The 21,690-nt window shown below is 43.7% G+C and overlaps 1 protein-coding gene across 6 annotated transcripts in view; it reads left to right on the plus strand.

The window, feature by feature from the left end:
• Window positions 1–21,690, plus strand: part of CNTN5 (contactin 5) — a 1,193,410-nt gene that overhangs the window by 1,160,777 nt on the left and 10,943 nt on the right. For all 6 annotated transcript variants that reach the window (XM_053307214.1, XM_053307213.1, XM_053307217.1 and 3 more), the window contains 2 exons: window positions 12,200–12,386; window positions 12,844–12,956. In XM_053307214.1, the coding sequence (XP_053163189.1) occupies window positions 12,200–12,386; window positions 12,844–12,956 (300 nt within the window). The remainder of the gene's footprint in view (window positions 1–12,199; window positions 12,387–12,843; window positions 12,957–21,690) is intronic.

Genomic DNA, 21,690 nt, shown 5'->3' on the forward strand with positions numbered 1-21,690 from the left:
ACCCCAAGGGGGTCTATTCATGTGCTGCAGCACATGAATAGTTGTGGGGTCTATTCATGTGCTGCCGCACACTGCAACAACACATGATCAAAATGACAAGGTTCACAGAGTGCTCGCTCCATTAACCTCAGCTAAGGGGAGGGGTACTTTGGGAGGTTTGCTGCCGGGACCTGCACGACTCCTATTGCAGCACACAATCACCCAAAAGCAGGCTAGGCTCCCTTAGCCCGCTTTTGGCTGATGGTGATAATCGCCTTATAGTCTCCTCAACATAAACACTGAAATGATACCATTTGAGAACTCTCGCCTGCTGTCTCCATCTTTTCTTCCCAGTCTTTTCTTGCTCAGGAACACGTCAGGTCTAAAGCAACCAGGGGAAAGCAGGCTTATTCCAATCTGGCTCTGTCCCTTTGAAAGCAGGCACTCTATGGATGCAGTGTCCCTGTTTCCAAGCAGCGGCAGGAGGAGAGAGGTGATGGCAGAAGCAGAGCATTCGCTCTGAGAAACAGCCAGTGAGAGACACAATTACCCTAGAACGGATGCATTTCTGAGCTGCTTACCTCTTTAGGGTAGCAGGAGGAGCTTCCTCCCAAAACCCAGTTTCGGCCACAGAATTCAGATAACACAATGGTGCTTCAGAACCTCCTATTTCAGCAGTGAAACTCACTACAAACTGAGGGTTCAAACCCAGGTTTGGAGACAAAGATGGAGCCATGGTTGGGTGACAGAACAAGCTTCACACATTCAGACAATCAGAACACCTACCTCAGCTACATTTACCTGAGGTTTAGCATGCTGTCTGAATTGAGCCACTGGGGCTATTCTGACTATCGGGGGAAATTGGGCTAGGAAAGCCCCCACTACCCCCAGAGAGCCAGCTGTTTTGACTAAACACTCAAAATGTTTCCAGTGTTTCGAGTTCCATTTTGGAGGGCTGTTTTTCCAGGGAGTGTGGTCTACTGAATGGGGTCGGCCCTAGACCAGGCCTTCACCCCAGAATTAGTGTGACAGCCCCCTCAGAGGACCAGTCTACCCACCATGAGAGGCAGGTACACCAGGCCTGTGTTGTGGACGTAGCACACCAGCCTGCCCCAGTAGACCAGTTCTCCATGGCCGGCCAACACACTAAGTCCGGGGCAGAGTCCTGGTCTCCCCACTGACCCCAATTGGTAGACCAGCTCTCCTTGGAAAAGCAGCCCTCCAAAATGGAGCTTGAAACATTTTGACTTGAAATGGGGTTGATTTGTTTTGAGCTCGAAACAGGCCCTTTATTTTAAGGGTGTTTTGTTTCAGCTCAGAGCACTCAAAACTTTTCAAGCTTGAAATGTTTTGCACATCCCTAGTGCTCATTTAGCAGGGGGAGAGAATATAGCAGAATATCTATATTCCATTTGTAAGGAAATTTTATCTGGCTTTAATTCAGGTCAGTACAAATCCTTGCTTGTATTGCTGCAGTTAAACCTGCTCATCAAATCAAGCTTTTAAAAGTACTTTTTCTCCATTTCTATTTTAGGAAGTGTTGTTCTTTTCCTCTTTTAGAGTAAGATTAGAAGGCAGAATGAAATGAAAGCTCTCCTTTATATTAAAATCAAAATGCAAACTTGTGTGACAACCGCATTAAGAGAAATATTATTAAAGTTGGGAAACAGCCTGATTTAGAAGCTTTAAAATATGTTTTATAGTGAAATTATTTGTAACGCAGCTAGGTTTCGGACTATTGCTTGGATTGGACTGGATTGCAGCACATTTTAACATGGTCAGAACTAGCCTCGGGTAACTCCAGCATAAAGCGGATTCAGATATTAAATTCAATCTTCTAACATGGGCATTATTCTCCTATATGAGTGATCTGCTCACAAAAAAGTATTCATAGAAGAGAACAAAAAAACCCCAACTACTTCCATGAAAAAGGGATTTTAGTATACTGTGTTTTAACAAAGCTGCTGCATAATCTTCCATGAACTCCAATGTTTCACTGCTCTGATGTTTCATTGCTCGTGTGAGCATATCAGTCACATAACAAATGAATGCACAAGTCTGTACCTATTCATAATATGAATTAGCACATAAGAACTATGTACATGATGCCATGGAGTTTCAGTAACAACGCAGCAAACAGAGCACAGTTGTCTGGTTTTCAGTATAGTTTCAGTTTCAATTTTATGGAATTTCCCATCCAACCAGGGAAATGGAATTCTCATCCAACCAGTCTGCAGATGTCTATCAGAGTACAGAGATAAAACCTTCCTTCTTATAATATTTTAATCTTTAGTTTCCTTGCTGTTTGGAATTGTAGTTCCAATCTTTTGATGGTTTTTAGTGTCATTGAGTTCTCATTACAATTTATTAAGCATATATTTCCAACATTTTGCATTCAGAATAATACAATGTACAAGAAAACAGAAACATCAATAATAATACATTGATCTGCCCTCACCCTCCCAAGTTATTAAAACTATTCATTCAAATGCACAGCCAATACACAAATAAATGATCCCAATATCAATCCCCCCAAAAAACCAAGGATGACACCAGGCTGGGGAAGGACACCCTCAGAAAAGTAATTCCCCCACCTGCCCTTCCATTTCTCTTTTAGAAATTTCGGACACAGCAAACCCACCCAGAAATGCAGTTTGCCCTTTGTGTGCCCCCCTCAATTTTTTCTGGTGCCAACCCAGAACAAAACAAAATAATAATAAAAGAAAGAAAGAAAAGACGAACAAAAGTTGATGTTCTAACTTCTGTATTGTCTGCCACTTTAGATTTTTCTGACATGAAAATCACAAAGCACTTTCAACAAGAAAATAGGAATGAAGTTCAGTCCTTTTCCATTTCCATGATTATAGCAGTAAAGTGTGTGTGTGTGTGTGTGTGTGTGTGTGTGTGTGTGTGTTCGCATGCTGGTGTAGTTACACAAATCCCTGCCAGGAGTATCTGTGTGCTTCAAACAGTACTTTCTCCATGATGTGCCCAAAAAAAGTTTTAAAAAATGAACCAGTTCCTGGTGCAAATCCCATTCACGCCATTATGAGCTCAAAGCTATGTTTGTGTAGTGATGGGTGAACTGTCCTCCATGTGGTTCAAACAATGGGTTACCATATATGAGTATTTAGAGAACTCTCTGGGGAAAGCTCACATTTTTTTCTGGGAATCCTAAACTGACTTCTTGTTTTGGTTGCGCTGGTATCCCAGCACTTCTAAAATGGATCACAGTCTCATCTATTTTTAGTCTCAGGTGACATCAATTCCTGTTCATGCAGAGCTCAGCAAATGCCTCCAAGAAAATATTTAAGCCTCTAGGGACTAGGGGTGTGCAAATTGATTTGGGTGCAAATCAATCTGTATGCAAATCTAGCTGATTTAGGTGATTTGGAGACAAAACAAATCACCCCTGTGGTTCATTAGCAAGATTTGGGTACAAATCAAATCATGCCTGATTCAATTTGAAACTATTCAAGATTTGGATACCTCCAATTGATTTCCCCAGATTCCCAGCTTTCATTTTTTTAAAAGGTTATGCTCTAGTCCTTGTAGAAGTGGAGTTATGGAGCAAAATGTGTGGTCACTATTTTTCAAGTTTTTGGATTCTTTGGTGTATAATAACTTTCCCTCAATGAATCCCTATGCGGATTCATTACACACCTTCATTTCTTCTATTCATTTTGACTGTGTTTTCGACAGCACCAACTGTCAACTGCCATGTGCCAACTATACCCCACTCCGACCCACAAGGCAGTGGGATACTACTAAGTTTATGCTCTAGAATTTTTTTCAAGTGTTTAGGTTCTTTGTTGTCTAATAACCTTTCCTCATAATGAATCCCTATGAGGACTCATTAAACACCAAAGAGTCTAAACACCTCAAAAAATCCTAAAATATCAACTGAGTACTCAGTGGCTTGTGGGTTGCAGGGTAGTTGGAACATGGGATGCCACTAAAAGTTATTATACACCAAAGAATCCAAACACTTGAAAAATGACTGCACATTTTGCTCCATAACTCCACTTCTACAAGAGCTAGAGCTTAGCTTTTTTTAAAAAAATTAAAGCTGAGGAACCGTTTTAGGGTTAGGATATGGCAACTTCAAATCCCCATTGTTTCCTATGGTGGAATTGTTCAAAATCAGTAAAAACTAAAAAAAAATCATTAAAAATCAACCAAGTGCCCTACTGCCTTGAAGTTTGGTTGGTAGGTGGCACTCATGGGTACCTACCCGCCACCCAGATTTGGTGCCCCTAGGACCTAGTTAAGTGGTTCGAATTGGTCTGAATCCAAATTGAATCAAAGCAAATACAAATAGAATCTGGAGTGATTTGGAGGGGGTAGATTTGGATACAAAACAAATCAGGGGTGATTTGTGCAATTTATGCACATCCCTACTAGAGACCCATAGGCAACCCCAGTGGCATTCCTGAGCCTTGAGGGTGGAAGAAGCTGCACATCCCTAGAGCTTATTTAACCAAGCTCTGGGGAGTTTCTTAATCCTTATTGCAGGTTCTGCTAACTATTCTCCAACTCCAAATTTTCTTGGTTTCTTTAGCTTTAGTGAGACATTAGGAACAAAAAAGAACAGTGTTCAGTGCAAATTAAAAACTACTGTCTGCAATCTGCATAATATTGTTTTCTATTTCAAGCTGTAGAAGAACTTTGGAGGGAAATAAATGTTTGCCTCTGGCAGTTCACAAGAAGGAGGTTACATTTAGCTATTTGGCAGAACTATCCTCCTTGAGTCTGTGCAATTTTTTTTTGCTCCCCCCCCCCCTCGCCTTTGGAAGCTATTGAAATTAGCAGTCATAACTATAGCTCCATTCCACTGGAGATTTGCCAAACCCAAAGACTGTGAGGCTATTCACATGCATGTACAAAACCAGGCTAAGGGAGCCCAGCCCAGTTTTGCATGCATGTATGAACCGCCAGGATCAGGCCTGATCTCAGCAGCACCACAGCCGCAAACCCGCTTGTGAAGCCTCCCTCCAAAACGAGGTTGGGGGAGCGAGCTCTCTCCTAACCTCATTTTTTGGATCATCTGTCAAGCAGACTCAGGGAAGGAAGCAGGATCCCCATAATGCACTGTGCATTCGTGCAACACATTATTGGAGCTCAGGGGGTAGGGCAACGTGTCCCAACACCCTGACCCTTGGAGCAACCAGCAGCAGCCGGTGATTATCTGGGCAGGCAATCCGCCTGCCCAGAGGCAAGGACCTGCTCATCCGCGGGGGAGGTGAGCTTTTCGAGGCTTCGTTCCCTCGCCTTGCCAGAGCCCTTTCTCTGCTCGTGAGAAAGGGCTCTCTGTGTCTTTCACAAAAGACTTCCTTATCAGGCCTAGCTCTTAATGGCGAGGGTAAAAGGTGATATGGTGATTGTAATTTATGTATACTAGGCAATGTTTTGTAACATAGTAGGCGTTTTGATGATGTTGCTTTCTCTTATGTCCACAGTATTACCTATTTAGCCAGGCCATTTGGGAGTACTTTATCTGCCTGCAGGGATCCATACAGAAGTTTACACCTTTGCCCCACTTGCCCTGAAAAATGGCTCACAGGTGCTGAACGTCTCTTTCCACTGGTACCAGGATCCATCTGCCTAATTCCATGAGCCACTGCACTCTGAGAATGCAGCTTTGCTCTCTGAGGAAATATTGTCTAGATCAAGGCTTCCCAATCTTGTTAAACAAATGTACCCCTTCTGACACAAACCTTTAGCTCAGGTACCTCATAGGCCAGCAGTTCAGACACAATAGGAAACCAGAGGTCCCTTTACCTCCAGTTTCCGAAACCGCGCATCCAAACCTGGTAAACTGGAGGTAAAGGTGAAAAGGGACCTGTGGTTCCCCTCACCATTCTGTACCTTTGGTCAGAGTGGAGTTTCACCACCCCTAACTCCAGTTTTGCAGTGCCAGCATTACATTTGAATGCTGGCACTGCAGTTTGGGCCCGATAGGACTGGAGTTGAGGGAGGAAACTCCTCCCTCACTCTGGCCTGATTGGCTGTGCGGGCTGTCATTCTGTCAAGAAGGAAGCCTGCACGGCCAACTCCCCCACCTCTCCCCAATGTCCAAATGCGGTTGGGAGAGTGGGGGAGGGGGTGCAGAACCACAGGTTCATTGGACTCACAGTTCCATGCTACATCTGAACCCGGCCAAAGAGATTGTGTGTGTGCACACACGCACAGACAGAGAGACAGACGCATGTGCACACACTCACTTACATGTTACAGTTATGAGACAGGCTACATCCAGATACATACATTCCTCATAAGTAATCCCACTGAAATCAATGGGAGTACTTGGTGCTAATTTTCTGAAACCTGTCAGTCAGAGAAGTACGCTGAGCTTCAGCACGTAGCCAGCCAATAAATTGCAGAGGAGGAGGATCTTTACCCTCCACCCTCCTCTTCTGCCGTGGACACATTGCTGAAGATGTGTCAAGCTGGTGGTCCTCAGATAGTATGCTGCAGCATGGGGAGAAAGGAGGGTTCTGCATATTCCCTGGGAGCCCCTAGGGATACTAGTACTCCGTGTCTGGAACTTCTGCTTTAGGGACTATTGTGAGTAGCTCCTTAATGCCAAGTAACCTCAGGGTGAGTCCAGAATCAATGCATAGTCTTATAAATGGACAGCAGCAGGTCAATGGAGTAGCACAGCTATAATTACCTCTGTGTTCTGTGTCCTGGAAATGAGGTGCCTTGATAGATGGCCAGGTAAAAGTAGTCAGCATAGAGCAATAATCAATAAGATGGGATGCTAAAATAGGGGCAGCCCTTCCATGGGGCCAGGTGAGGCAGTTGCCTCCAGCAGCAGATTATTAGGGCACCAGCAAAGCAGAAAGATTCCCTCCTGCCCCCCTGCTTTAAGAAAGTGAGGAAGAGTGAGGAGGGTGTGTGTAAAGAGACTTGGCTTCTGTGCCTAAGACACACAGAAATCTTGAGCTACCACTGGGTTCACTTTCCCCAGGTAGAATTCCCTTCAACTCCATTTTCCCATGGGTTTTTAAGGACATATGTCTGCTTTGTTAGATTTCACTCCTCTTTGTGCTGTCCTACTTCCTAACGTTGCAATTGGTTCCTTCAGTTATAGGTCCTGCAGATGTGTTCATGCACCTGCATTTCATGTGAAGTTGCACTGCATCATAGGCTTTCTAGTTTCAAGACTGTATTAGCTTTAAAAGCTCTAAACAATCTGATTCTCGCTGGCTGCTGGTATTGAGATTAGTTCTTTGTCACTGGTATTGTTATTTTTATTATTTTATTTTATTTTATTTTACTGGCTTTATCTTGCCTTTTGTCTTTTAGTTTATTATAGTTTATTCTATACACCACCTTGGGCTGCCCTTTGAGTAGGGAAGGTGGGATAGAAATGTTTTAAAATACATAAAAGATGCAATTCCACATTAGTAGACCCCCACACACTCAACCCAAATCAATTGTTTTATTATTTATTAACACACACAAAATCTATACTGCAAAGCAGTGTACAACCCATCTTATAAAAACATTAAAAAATCAATACAAATAACATTTTAAAAAACTTCACCACAAAACCATATAAAACATCCATAAAGTTTAGGAAGACTTTAACAGCAACTGTATACTCAGGAAATCCCAAGCCATTTAAGCACCAACTCCCTTATCTGTTGTTTTTATGTTGGAACAACTAGACCTGAGTTGACCTTTCAATTGATTTGTGCACTGAACCAATTTTGTGAGCAATGACTACCCACAGATATCTAGCTCACAACTCATGGTGTCCTCCTTTCAGTGTTATTTTTGCTAGAGCACTGACCTGTATCTTGGGACACGTTGAACTATCCCCAAGACCAGGTTAGCATATGCATTCACAAATAAAAATGTCATTTTATCTTGGCCTCAGCATTTAAAAATAGTTGTGTGAATGAGTCTCAGCTTTGAGGTCAGGTGAGAGGTTACACAAGGCAGGGCCTACGCCCAGGCATTCTAACTCCCTCCCCTAAGAGGTCCATCTGGCCCCCTTACTCTCATCCTTCCAGTGCTATGTAAAGCTCTTAGTTTCAGTGGCTGGCAATTCTGACTAATGATCAGAGCTAATCAGTGTAGCACTGATGCTTCATAAGAACATTAGAACAGCCCTACTGGATTAGTGCCAAGGCCTATCTAGCCCAGCATCCTGTTTCACATAGTGGCCCACCAGATGCCTCAGGGGAGCCCACAAGCAAGAGGTGAGGGCAAGCCCTCTCTCCTGCTGTTGCCTGTCACTCCCCTGCAACTGGTATTGAGAGGCATCGTGCCTCTGAGTAGGGATGTGGACGGAACCACAGAGGTGTGGTCCGGCACTGAGGGGAGTGTGGCTTTAAGGGCAGGGGGTAGTCCTTCCCCCCCCCCCCAACACCACTCTTCCCCCTCCAGCGCTGGACTTTGCTAAAACATTTTTGGGGCGGCAGAGTTCCTCCCTGCCACCCCTGCCCCCGTAGTTGTCTCCCGAGAATAAAAGCAGTAGAAGCTGTCGCCCCGCATGTGCCCATCGCAGCCGGTGCACACCCGTCGCCACTGCCAGCGTGCGCCGCATACGTCACAATGATGTATGCATGGCCCCGGACCGGTCCGTGCACACACCTACCTCTGAGGCTGGAGATGGCCCACAGCCACCAGACTAGTAGCCAGTGATAGACCTGTCCACCATGAATCTGTCTAAGCTCCTTTTAAAGCCATCCAAGCTGGTGGCCATCATCACATTCCATGGCAAAATCCATAGATTAATTGTGCGCTGTGTGAAAAAGTACTTCCTCTTGTCGGTCCAAAATTTCCCGACCTTCTGTTTCATGGGATGACCCTGTTTCTAGTGTTGTGAGAGGAGAAAAATTTATATCTCTCCACTCTCTCCACTCCATGCATAATTTTATAGACCTCATCATGTCTCCCCTTAGTCATCTCTTTTCCAAAGTAAAGAGCCCCAGCTGCTGGAGTGAAGCCTCATAAGAAAGGTGCTTCTGAAGAGTCCCAGACTAATACTGCTTGCGTGCACGTGTGAGAGAGAGAGAGAGAGAGAGTGTGTGTGAGAGAGAGAGAGAGAATTTCAAGGACTTCCCTTTTCCCCAGAAGTCATCTGTTTCACCTGAAAATAATCCTCTGAGGACTACATGACCCTTGGGGGATATACCTTCTGATGATATTTCCTAGGGGAAAAACCAGAGCATTTCCTAGGGAAGGTCAGGTCATCGAAATTCCCTGATCCAGCAATGGAGCTGAATTAGTTGAACTTTTCAGAAGCACTAGCACTTCACTAGTCAGGATGGCAACCAACAGACCTTTGCAAATGGTAAAGTGTTATATTTTTTGTGTTGTGGTTTCTCCTGTTGGTTTTTGCTGATTTTATTCTTTCTGCTGTTTGACTACCATGCTTATTGCGGTTTTTTATTGCATTTAATTTTATGAGCATTGTTGGATGTTTGATTGTTCGTTTACAGAAAACTAAGATATAAGTGTTTTATAACAAATTGATAATAAACTTGGTTGCATTATACTGAGGAGTAACTCCAGAGCTATCCTGAAGTGCGCATTTTGCTTAATGCAATCAGTGCCTTGTAAGAAGTTGGTGCCCATGTCAAATGGATTACAAAGGAACTATTCAGTATTCATGGGCTGCCAGCATAATCTCTGGAGAGCAGAGAAAACTCAGTGAAGGCAAGCAACGACTGCCACTGACTTGTAAACATCAAAAACAATTTGGGCTTTTGTGTGTGAAGGAGGAGGCGCTCCATGCAGAGGGTTCTTCTTGAATTACATTTGACAGAAACCTGTTCCTATCTGAGTAACTCAAACGAAATCCTCAGCCCTCCTCTCTGTCCCCCAGCGATGCTGCTCCAGTATGATTAACCCACTACAAGGTTTCCTCAGGTGTTCTGTCATCTCCAATTCATTACAGTGATGCAGAACTTTGTAGCTATGCACAGTGCCCGCCAAGGAAGGAAATATCGTCCGAACCAATTCCTCACATGTCAGTCAAAGCATGCCAGGTTTCAATAGTAAATTTCTTTGAAGACCCACCAGAGGTGCAGAGGCGAATCTAGGAAAAATAGCACCTAGGGCAAGAACTAAAATTGCGCCCCCTGTCCAAACATCTGACACCCATCTTTCAGATAACTTTACCATAATATCAGCTCAAAAATACAATTCAAGCTCGTTAATCTTTTAATATTTCAAAAACTATTTAGCAGTAGATGTAGCCAGACAAAAAAATGCTGGGAAACTACAAATTTCAGTATGCTGGGGCTCATGAAATACCCAAATACTATGTGGTGTACTTGGAAAACTAAACAGAAGTGCCTGTCTAATTCTCTACTCTGCATTGTAGCATTACTGTTACATAAGTTTTAAAAATAAATGGAAAATTTGACTTTTCCCAGATACTCTGAAAATAATTAAAGGCTATGCAGAGTAAACTGTGTCACTGCTTGCAATATACTCTAGTATTTCAGAAAGACAGTTAAAAAGAGAAAAAGAGAGAGGAAGAAACTCCCAGTGGGCCTTAATACTAAGGATTTCACACTGATTCAAAGACAAACTCACCATTAATAGCCATATTATTAAGACATCACATTTGATTCACTTATCACAAGAAGCAAAGTAAGAGCAAATGAATACAATCCTAGCTCATAAGCTTCAGCTCAGTATTCACAAGCCTGTCCTGGGCTGATTTTTGGGTCTGCAAAGATCGGTGTGGTGGCCATTTTGGAGGCCGCCACGCATGCTCAAATGGCCTCTGTGAGGCCTGGCAAGGCCTAGAGCCTCACAGGGACCATTTAAGCATGAGCAGTGGCCATTTTTAAAAATAAACTTTTTTTAAAAGAATGGGCGCCGAAAACAAAATGGCCACCGTGCATGCTCAAATGGCCTCTGTGAGACCTGGCAGGGCCTAGGGCCTCACAGAGGCCATTTGAGCATGCACGGCAGCCATTTTGTTTTTGGCAGTCATTTTATTAAATTTTTTAATTTTAAAGAATGGCGCCCCCCTTCAAGTGGTGCCCGGGGCACGTCCCCTGCCTGCCCTACCCTAGATACGCTTCTGCAGAGGTGAGCTGTCCTTAAATCCTCTGAAGTACTTTTGACTTCCTGTCAGCACTTATTCTTGCCTGTCCTGTCCACCTAGTCTCGGCATCCCATGCTAGCAGGCCTGTCATGCCCTGAATATCAATGAGCCAACCATGTGACACCCTGTTGCTGGCTGGCTCAGAATGGTATTCCAAGTGCCACTTTAGAGGGAGCCCCCAGGGACTTTTCTTTGGTTTTGTTGGAACTTTTCCTCAGGTGATCAGTGAGAGCACTGGAAATTTTATTTTATTTTTTTAATTTTATTTTAAATTTATTTTTTAAAATAGCCAGGTAACAAAAACAATAGCAACAAAAGTATGTTCTAGAAGGCAATAGGGTATTGATCATGGATATGTTCCGGGCTTCAGCTGAGTTTGGAAACTTGGTTCTGAAGCAAACACTGTGGTTTCGCTCAGTTTCTAGAGTGGGCAGTCAGGGGCTAGAGACAAATAACAGAGACAGGTTAGGCAGACGTCAAAGTCCAGTGCAGCTAACAGAGATGAGGGGGACAAAGGCAGGTATATTATCACAGGAATGCAGATCCCCCCAAAGATTAAGAGGCCCCCCTCATTTTATTGAACGACTCCTGTCAAACCATATCTTCGATCCCCAAAACATATTTTGCTTCTCCTCAAATGTGTCCTCTGTCCGCTCCCCACCCACCACCCACCCTAATAAGTGAGTTTTCCCTCAAACTTTTCCACTGTCTGTGCCGGCTGTATACTCAAGCTAAGGCAAATGGTTGAGTTCTCAGCTGGCTGTCTAGCGGGTTGGAGGAAAAATGCAAAGCAAGGCAGTCTGTACGATTACTCATCGAAATAAATTGCTCAGTCAAATAACTTGTTGACAGTTGGGGCCAATGGATGGGCCTAAAAATTGTTTTCCTGTAAATCTGGTTGCTCACCAAGAGCTTATAGGATTGTATTATTTCACCCATAGCCAATGAGTAATATAAGTTACATGGCTGTTTCTCACTTTACTTAACCTCAAAGGTTTGTCGTGAAGGTGATGTAAAGAAGAATTTCAAAGAGCTATGTAAGCTAGAAAATGCTATAGAATTTAGAAATGGATGAACATAATTAGGGAAGAAGCCTCCCAAATATACTGGTCAATAGCTCATGCAGCCTTTCATTGGCAGGTTGGTTACTGGAAAGATATGGAACAAGAAGAAGCCGCTGAGAAGGCCAGAACTGAAGGAAATGAGTCATCCATCATTCTGACAGGACTAGAGGGCAACACATTATACCACCTGAGAGTGAAGGCGTACAACTCAGCGGGGTATGGGCCACCTAGCAGCGCAGTCCGTGAAGCCACCAAGAAATCTCGTACGTTCCCAACCTTTTTCTCCTCACAGTCTGCAGGCCCTGAAATGGCTTCAGTTCTTCTTCTCAGTTTTCCTTTCCTTGGGATATATTGACTAATAAGCAGGGCTGCTATGTTGTTTTGATTCATGAGTTCCCTTCAATGGCTCCCTATTCTTAAAAGTGCATGAGAAAATTTGGCATTCACAAGAAGCAAAGGGTTATCTTTCCGGAACACAAACCTAAATCTTTCTGTCACTGAACAAGGAAGAGAGATGGAATGATACAGGCTCATGAGTAGCTATTAAAATTACACTCCTGGAGCAAGGGACTGTGTTAATGCTGTACTTTAACTAGCAGCGCAGGCAATCAAACAAACTTAATAAAAATATTAATTACTCATCAGGTTCGTTTTTTAAACAAGAGATTTCCAAAGGGTATTTCAAAACATGGCATCATTTGTTTGTTTATCTTTTCTCAGCCCCTAGTCAAGCACCAAGTAATATTATGTGGATGCAAGATGGCTCGCACGTGTCCCTGGGATGGGAACCTGTTAGACCTTTAGCAAATGAATCTGATGTCATGGGATACAAGGTCAGTTTGTCATACTTGCCATCTTCTTCTCTGGAACCTTGTGTTCCTTTATGTGTCTTTTCTCTCTCCATTTCCTATGAATACAACAAATATTTATATACCTTTTGCTTTTCAACATAAGTTCCCAAAGCGGTTTACCTAGATATCAATCAATAAATTAAATGGCTCCCTGTCCCCAAAGGGCTCACAAGCTCAAAGACGAAACATAAGATAGACACCAGTATTACTTAAGTAATGCTGCTCAGTATTGAGAGTCACAGCGCCAAACTCACAGACTGCAATCCAAGTTGCCAACTCTGCATGCACTTAGTCCTCACAAGCAATCAGCAATCACAGATCAGCTGTTTGGGTTGGAGCTAGGATAGGAACCTGGCAGCATCAGCTCTCAGCTGCAATGTCTCATAGTGACCACGGTGGGGGGGCTTTAGGATCATGGATAAAAGTGCTGGACTCTTCCCCTCTTTGTTTTTCCAGTGTTAGTGTCCATTTTGTCTCTCCAAAGATGGCTGTTTGTTTTGGTCTCGCTAATCAGCCATGAGCTACAGCTGAAATTAAGCTGCAGGCTTATTCACATTTGTTTGTAAGCTTTTCTTTAAATAAATCCTTGTTGTTCTTCAGTCCTAAAGAACTGACTCAAGACCTCTTGCTTTGCTGCTTTCTCACCAAACAGGTGTCGCTTTGCTGTTTGGGGACTGAACTGCCATTCTTCCCCTACGGTTTGATGGTGAGGGCAGAGCAAGGAGACCTTAAGCGAGCATCCTACGCCTACTCCCCCACCCCTTAGTTGATCAGTTCTATTATGCACTTCCTGACAAAGCCATGGATGTGCAGTACTAACAGCTACAACAGATACACATGTGCAGTGCCATTTGTGGATATGTTTCCTCCTCTATGACACCCATGGATGCCTGCCTCTACACATCTGCCACACCCTCAATTGAGGGTGTAAGAACACACATAAAACTCACTACTTTGCTTCTGCTGCTGAATCTGATCCATAGAACTGGAGGGTCCAGGCCCTGCTTCCTATGTAACTGCAGCACTGTGGGAGCTGCGTCCCTGCGGCTGAAGGGTCCAGTGAGGATGTTGGGTCTGTATGAATGGCACAACCAGATGGATGGTCCAGTTGCGGTAAATCACTTTCCTGCTCACTGAGGTGGCCAGAAAGTGAATTTTGATTTCTTATCAGAGGTATAGCTAGGTAATTTTGGAGCCTGGACCAAAAGGCTTTTGGAGGTGGCCCACCCACACAAACAGAATTTTGAACACATTTATAATGCGACCACACCACCTGGGGCAGACTAAAAAGGATTTGGGGGCCCCCAGAGCGTGTGGAGGCCCTGGACTTCAGCCTGGAAGTCCAGGGGTAAGAGCGCCTCTGTTTCTCATGCTGAGCTGAGAAATGATCTAGGACAGGGTTTCTTAACCCTGGACCCCCAGATGTTGATGGATGACAACTCCCATCATCCCCAGCCATGTCCATTGTGGCTGGGGATGATAGGAGTTGTTGTCCATCAACATCTGGAGGCCCAAGATGTTGAAGAAACCCTGATCTAGAAACAATGTGCAAGTTAGTGATAATTGTATATGGATTTTTTTGTTTGATATGAAAGCCTCTCTAGATGAAGAACGTCTGTGCTGCCCCCCTCTCATGTGTGGGGCATTGCTGTGCTGACCTCATCAAGATGGCCCCACCTCATAAGTAATAAACATCTTTACATGAGTAATTATTCGGCCAACTTTTTCGTGTAAGATGTCAGTGGGAAAGTATTTTCTACTGGGAAAGTATTTTTGGTAAGCTAGGAAACATGTCCTTATGGTTTCTGAAGGTCCCCCACACACACACAAACTCCTTTTTACTAGGAGAACACATAAAACTTTGGATTGTTTAGGACCGTTTTTGAATCTGCTCTGAAATGGTAACACCACCCTGCAAGTAAAAATAGCACGTTTGTTGTATGTGGGTCCCTTTCCTTCTGCACATGTAAATGAGGAGGTCATGTCATCACAGCAATGCATCACACATGAAAGGCTGGAACCATGAACATTCTAAGTCTAGAGCGGTTTGTGAATCAAACAAAGCAATCCATACAAACTCATCACTAACTTTACCACAGAGCAAATGTTTTATACGCGATGCTCCCAGACTATGATTCTGGTGGGTGCATCATATACATGCAGTGTTGGCTGAAGTTGCTGGAGGCCTTCAAGCAAAATGAAGGAGTGGCCCACGTCCTTCTTACTGCCATTGCTGTACAAGAGAGCCTAGAAGCTGAATGTCTCCGCAACCACCACCACCCTGCCCCGGATACAAGGTGTTGCCCTTACTGTTTCAAATATGGCGTTCAAACAAAAGAATAACTTTTTAGTAAAAAACTGGAAATGCATTAAGTACCTTTATTCTTCTGCATTTTATGGGAATCGTAATGGTCTACCAGGGATTGTAAACTGAAGAATAGGTGCTGCCTGATGCCATTAACACCACTGCATCTGACTATTAATAGGAGCAGACTGCGGTGAAATCCTTGCTAATGCTTCAATTTGATGGTGTTTGCAGTAGGGTTTAAGAGAATGCAGAAGCATGAGGTGTCATAATATGCTATTAAAATCTCAGTGCAAATCCTAAGATTTGCTGTGATTATGTTGGGGATATTCAGCAATCTGTAGCTGTAGCATGTGGCTTCTTAAGTTTGGAGTGGTTCAGAGAATGGATTGGTCTTTACTCACATGAATAATTTGAAATTGGTTCTTGGGACATACCAAATACTGCACTGTGCACTGTTACACTCTCACACACAAGTGCCTAGTGTTAGACAGGTGCATTCTTGCATGTATGGGAGGAGAGCTGATCTTGTAGGAGCAAGCATGAATTGTCCCCCTTGCTAAGCAGGGTCCACTCTGGTTTGCATTTGAATGGGAGACTACATTTGAGCACTCTGAGGTATTTCCCTTAGGGTATGGGGCCGTTCTAGGAAGAGCACCTGCACACTTGCAAGCAGAAGTTCCCAAGTTCCCTCCCTGGCATCTCCAGATAGGGCTGAGAGACTCTTGTGTGCAACCTTGGAGAAGCCGCTGCCAGTCTGTGTAGACAATACTGATCTAGATGGACCAATGGTCTGATTCAGTAGAAGGCAGCTTCCTATGTTCCTATGTATGCAAGAATGACAAGCATGCTTTCTCTTTCTCTTCCTCAGTCACACACACCCTTTTGACACTGGTATAACCCCAGCAGTCCTAGATCCACAGGATACAACACTGAGGTTATGCAATCACCCTAAAGGCTCACCATTTCAATTAAACAGGCAAGAAACAGGAAGCAAGGGCAGCTTCAAGGAATCTACAGTGGTTTGATGCAGATGCCACACTAGCAATCTCCCAACCATGTTCAGTTGGTTATGGATTTATTTATTTCACATTGCTTACAGACCACTTTTATTCAAGGGCTATCCAAAAGCTATCCAAAGCAGAGTACAATAAATCGAAAGGGGATAAAACTAATTAAGACAATCCATACCACCATCAATAAGCAACATTTAAAATACAGAATGGCAGTAAAATTAAACTCCAAATACTTGTTGAAGTCAAAGTAATCAATCAGCCAGGTTGAGCAAGGGCCAGCATCCACTAGAGCAGGGGTTCTCAACCTTGGGTCCCCAGATGTTGATGGACTTCAGCTCCCATAATCCCCAGCCAATGGCCATTGGGACTGGGGATTATGGGAGTTGAAGTCCAGTAACATCTGGGGATCCAAGGCTGAGCATCCCTGCACTAGAGGGCTCACCTAGCCTGTCTCTGCTGAGCCAGTCCTTAGGAGGAACATTCAAACAAACAAACAAACAAACAAACACATATTTATATACTGCTTTTTCAACAAAAGTACCCAAAGCGGTTTACATAAATAAAACAATAATAAATTAATAAGATGGATCCCTGTCCCCAAAGGGCTCACAGTCTAAAAAGAAACATAAGGTAGACACCAGTAGCAGCCATTTGAGACATGCTGTGTGGGGCTGGATAGGTCCAGTTGCTTTCCCCCTGCTAAATGCAAGACAATCACCACTTTAAAAGGTACCTCTTTCCTCAGTTAGCATTCACTGCCATAGGCATGGGGTGGGGGGCATTTATGAGAGTGCATTTGCACCACCATTTGCTTCCCACAGACACAGCAAAAGGTTCAGGAGACTCTTCATGTCCAGCTTTTTAACATCAAGGTCATTTGCTGCCACAGTTCATCTACACAGCACTGAAAGCTCCATTAGATCTATCGTGTGTTTTGTTAACATCATGACAGGCAACCTATTAACCTTTTATCATGACTTAAGGTAAAGGTAAAGTTGCGCCGTCGAGTTGGTGTCGACTCTCAGCAAACACAGAGCCCTGTGGTTGTCTTTGGTAGAATACAGGAGGGGTTTACCATTGCCATCTCCCTCACAGTGTGAGATGATGCCTTTCAGCATCTTCCTATATCGCTGCTTCCCGATATAGGTGTTTCCCATAGTCTGGGAAACACACCAGCAGGGATTCGAACTGGCAATCTCTTGCTTGCTAGGCAAGTCATTTCCCCACTATATTACATAATTTTGAATACTCAGTGATGCACAGAACTGATGCAAGGGTGTTGTCTGACAGTCAAGGCCCAGCATGGATCCTACACGCTGCCACACAGAACGTGGCAGTGTTATACATGAAGGCCAGGTCTTCATCTGAGAGCAACATCTGGTTATAGGCATGGCTTGGGCATCCAGGATGCTTGAGAAGTAGCAGAAATATAAGCTTGGCCCAACTGTCTCTATCAAAGGGGCAGAAGAGGAGTGATATGCTCTGTGATTTTGACCTCCCCAGTATCAGAGGGACAAAGCCTCTCCGTAATTGGGATCTTTCTGTATTTGCCTTCCAGTACAGTGTGGGGGAGGGCATGGGAACCAACAAGGGTGATGGCCCTGTGGTTTGGGATTTCCAACTGTGATAGGTACGCAGTGGGGGAGGCAGAGTATCTGTCTCTTTCCAAGGACAGAAAGGCGCTCAGTGTCCACTATTCTCTGTTTGATTACTGCTATCGCCTGGTCACAGTCCATAGCAAGTTGTGGGGAGGAGAGCCTAGGAACAGGCTCTTTCCTTTCCTTTGGGAGGAGGCAAGCCCCTGGAGGGCATGCCCAGAGAGAGGGGTAAAGCCCGGGCTGGGGCAGAGGCTCGTGAATTGAGCTGTTAACCAGTCACCATCTTGGCTCCTCCCTGACAGTAACTGTGAAATTAATGTTGCCAAAATATAAGTTTTTAATGGTGAGTTTTTAAGTTTTGACCAAAAAACAAAAACAAAACCCCACCACTAAATGCATAGAGGCTATATAGTTGGAGATAACTCTATAAAAGCTATAAGATAAAATAGTTTTTTAAATTAGAGTTACACATTGAAATAAAATATGAAAAAGTTGATTTAATTAAAATATGGTGATATGAGAGCTGTGTTTCTGGAGAGAAGAGGTGGCAGTTGCAGGTATGCGCTGTGTCTGGCCAGGTTAATTCTTGCTAGCAGTCAGGTCTCAGTGAATTTTGTAATCTGCTGCACAGCACTTGGCTCCATTGTGTGTTATAAAAGGGTTGCAGTAGTAGGGAAGCGTAGAACTGGCTTGTGCGACCTGGAAAGCTTGTAAGTAGAGAGAGAATGAGGGTGCTGCAGATGTCTCTGTAGAATAGGGAGTGTAAGAGGGTGTGCTTGTTGGTTTCAACTTGTCCAGTGTCACAGGGGCACAGTCATTCTGGGAAGGGGATCTTCTTGTATCTCCCATCTAACCCAGACAATGGAAAGCGCTGCAGCGAGCTAAGTTGAAGGTTCTTCTGTGGTTAGGAGTCTCTAGCTGTGCTAAGTATGTTGCGGGTGCCACTATGTACCTTGGGCTTTCAGTGATAGGGAGGTTTGGGGTCCTGATTAGATCAGTTTAGCGCTCTGCCCCCATTATGCTCTGTTTGAGAAGTGTCCTGGCCTGCTCATGGCCCAAGGAGAGTAGTTGGGATGGGGTGGGAGGGGAGAGCCCAAGTGATGTTAGTTTTGCCAGCATGGTTTGCTTCTAGGTGAATTGTGTGTGGTTGGTTTTTTTAGCTTTTAATTAGATTTGTATGTTTACATTCCAATTTGCTTACTGCTAAGTCAGAGTATGCTTACAGGAGGGTAGCAAAATTTCTCTTCATAGCAAGCAAGATTCAGTTTAGAGTGATTGAGGCACAAGATGCTGGGTTGTGCACTTCAGATTAACCGGTTTTATTTGAACGAAATTAGCCATATATACGGTATCTGAAGGTATTAATGTTTTATGTATTTTATGTATTTACTGCTGTTGTTGTTTCTTTTTCTTTTTGTATTTATGCTGGCCTTGGGCCGAAATAAACAAATACATACATACATTCCAATTTAATATTTTTATTGTGTTTTATAGTCTAATATTGTTTAAAGTATTTTTGTAAACTGCCTTGAGATTGTTTTAATAAAAGGCGGTATAAAAATAGATAGATAGATAGATAGATAGATAGATAGATAGATAGATAGATAGATAGATGTCCTCCAGCGTTAGAGGGGCTAGGCCCATTGGGAGGAAGGATGATAGTCCTAGCTAATAGTTGAGTATGGATAGCCATACTCTTAACTACCACTTTCACCAGGCCTGCCTCCAGTCGTAAGCCAGCCTTGGCTACACAGCGAGGTACTTGAAATACTGCTCTTAGGAATTTGAACTGGACAAGCTCCAGAAGGGTGATGTTGGAGAAAGGGGCCCAGCTGGGATCTATAAAGAAGTTGCGCTAATGACTTGGCTTCAGATAGTTTGAGGGCTACAGGTATATAGTGGCCTCCTTTTGACCGGAAGAATTTTATGGTGGCGGCAGTGTTCCTCTCTAGGTGTTTTGGCTGACATAGTTGACAAGGACCTTCCTGATGCCGGATGTGTGGAAAACCACCCCCAAGTATTTGAAGCATGAGACTTAATTGTGTTCCCATTTATACACCAGGAGTGTGTTTTTGGTCCCCTGGCAAAGGCCATGATTTTTGTTTTATGGTCGCTTATTTCCAGATGGTCCTCTTTGCAGTAGCAAGCTAGAGTCTTGAGTGCTCTTCTGAGACCTATGGAAGTCCTGGAGAGAATCACCGCATCATCTTCATAAAGCAGGATGGAAATGTGTTTCTCTGCCAGCTCAGGTTGGGGTGTGTGAAAGTCCAGGTTATTTAGGTGGCCCACCATGGCATTTATGTAGAAGTTGAATAGGTGTGGGGCAAGTATGCAGCCTTGATTAATGCCCTTACAGGTAGGGATGGCATTTGTCAGATGACCTTGGGAGTTGCATCTTACTTTCAGGATTGTGCTGTCATGAAGGGTACGAATAAGAAATAGCAGGAGCAGATTGATTGAAGAGGCTTCTAATTTTCCCCATAGTAAAGACTGTGAGATGGAATCAAATGCAGACATGAGGTCTAAGAAGGCAGCATAAAGGGAGAGTGTGTTGTGGATGAAATATTTCTCAATTAGGTGCTGGAGCACTATCTATCTGTCTATCTATCTGTCTGTCTATCTATCTATCTATCTATCTATCTATCTATCTATCTATCTATCTATCTATCATATTTCTATATGCCCCAAACTTGCATTTCTTGGTGGTTTACAATTAAAATCATTTAAATATTAAATCAAGTAAACAATTAAAATTATTTAAACATTAAAATCAGTATCTTTAAAATCATTTAAAACCCAACATTAAAAATATTAAAACTATAAATCTAATTAAAAGCCTGAGTGAATAAATGTGTCTTCAGTGCCTTTTTAAAAGTTGCCAGAGATGGGAAGGCTCTTCTTTCAACAGGGAGTGTATTCCAAAGTCCAGGGGCAGCAATGGAGAAAGTCCATTCCTGAGTAGGCACCAGATGAGTTGGCGGCAACCACAGATGAACCTCTCCAAATAATCATAACAGGCGATGGGGCTCATGGTGAAGAAGACGTTCTCTTAAATACCAAGGGCCTAAGCTATTTAGGGCTTTATAGATAATAACCAGCACCTTGTATTTTGCCCAGAAACGTATCAGCAACCAGTGTAGTTCTTTCAACAAAGGAGTAATATGATCTCTCCAAGATGACCCAGAGACCAACCCAGCTGCCACATTCTGGACCAACTGCAGTTTCCGGACTATGTACAAAGGCAGCCCCACATAGAGCTCATTGCAGTAATCCAGCCTAGAAGTTACCAGCATATGTACCACCAGTACTAGGCACTGGTCAATGGTGGATTGTCCCTCCCTGAATCCGGCCTACTCCTCCGCTAGGAGGCTTTCTAGTTCGCGCCAGTCTCTCAGTTTCCAGTACAGATGTCTGGTGTAGAGCTTCCTGATTGTGCTGAGCAGGCTGATGGGTCTATAGTTCACTGGGTCATCCCTCCTATATTTTTTGAAGATGGGAAAACTGACTGTTTTCATTCATCTCAGTCCCTGTGAATATGACCGTGCTTGTCAATAAATGTGAACAGCTAGGCCAGAATGAGGGCCCACCATGCTGAGTTATTTTTTATTAGGAGGGGTTAGGTGGTCACCAGGTGCCTTCCCAGGTCTAAGTTGGAAGATCAGGTCCTTGACCTCTGCAGGTGTCGCTGATGGGCAGGCAGGCAGGACCTCTATATCACTCCAAGGGCATCCATGATCTCCTACTTCATCTCTGTACAGTTCTCTGAAGTGACTTTCCCAGGCCTCTGGTGGAATGCA

This window comes from Hemicordylus capensis, chromosome 3, assembly GCF_027244095.1.
Source record: "Hemicordylus capensis ecotype Gifberg chromosome 3, rHemCap1.1.pri, whole genome shotgun sequence".
In the NCBI taxonomy this organism is placed as follows: domain Eukaryota; kingdom Metazoa; phylum Chordata; class Lepidosauria; order Squamata; family Cordylidae; genus Hemicordylus; species Hemicordylus capensis.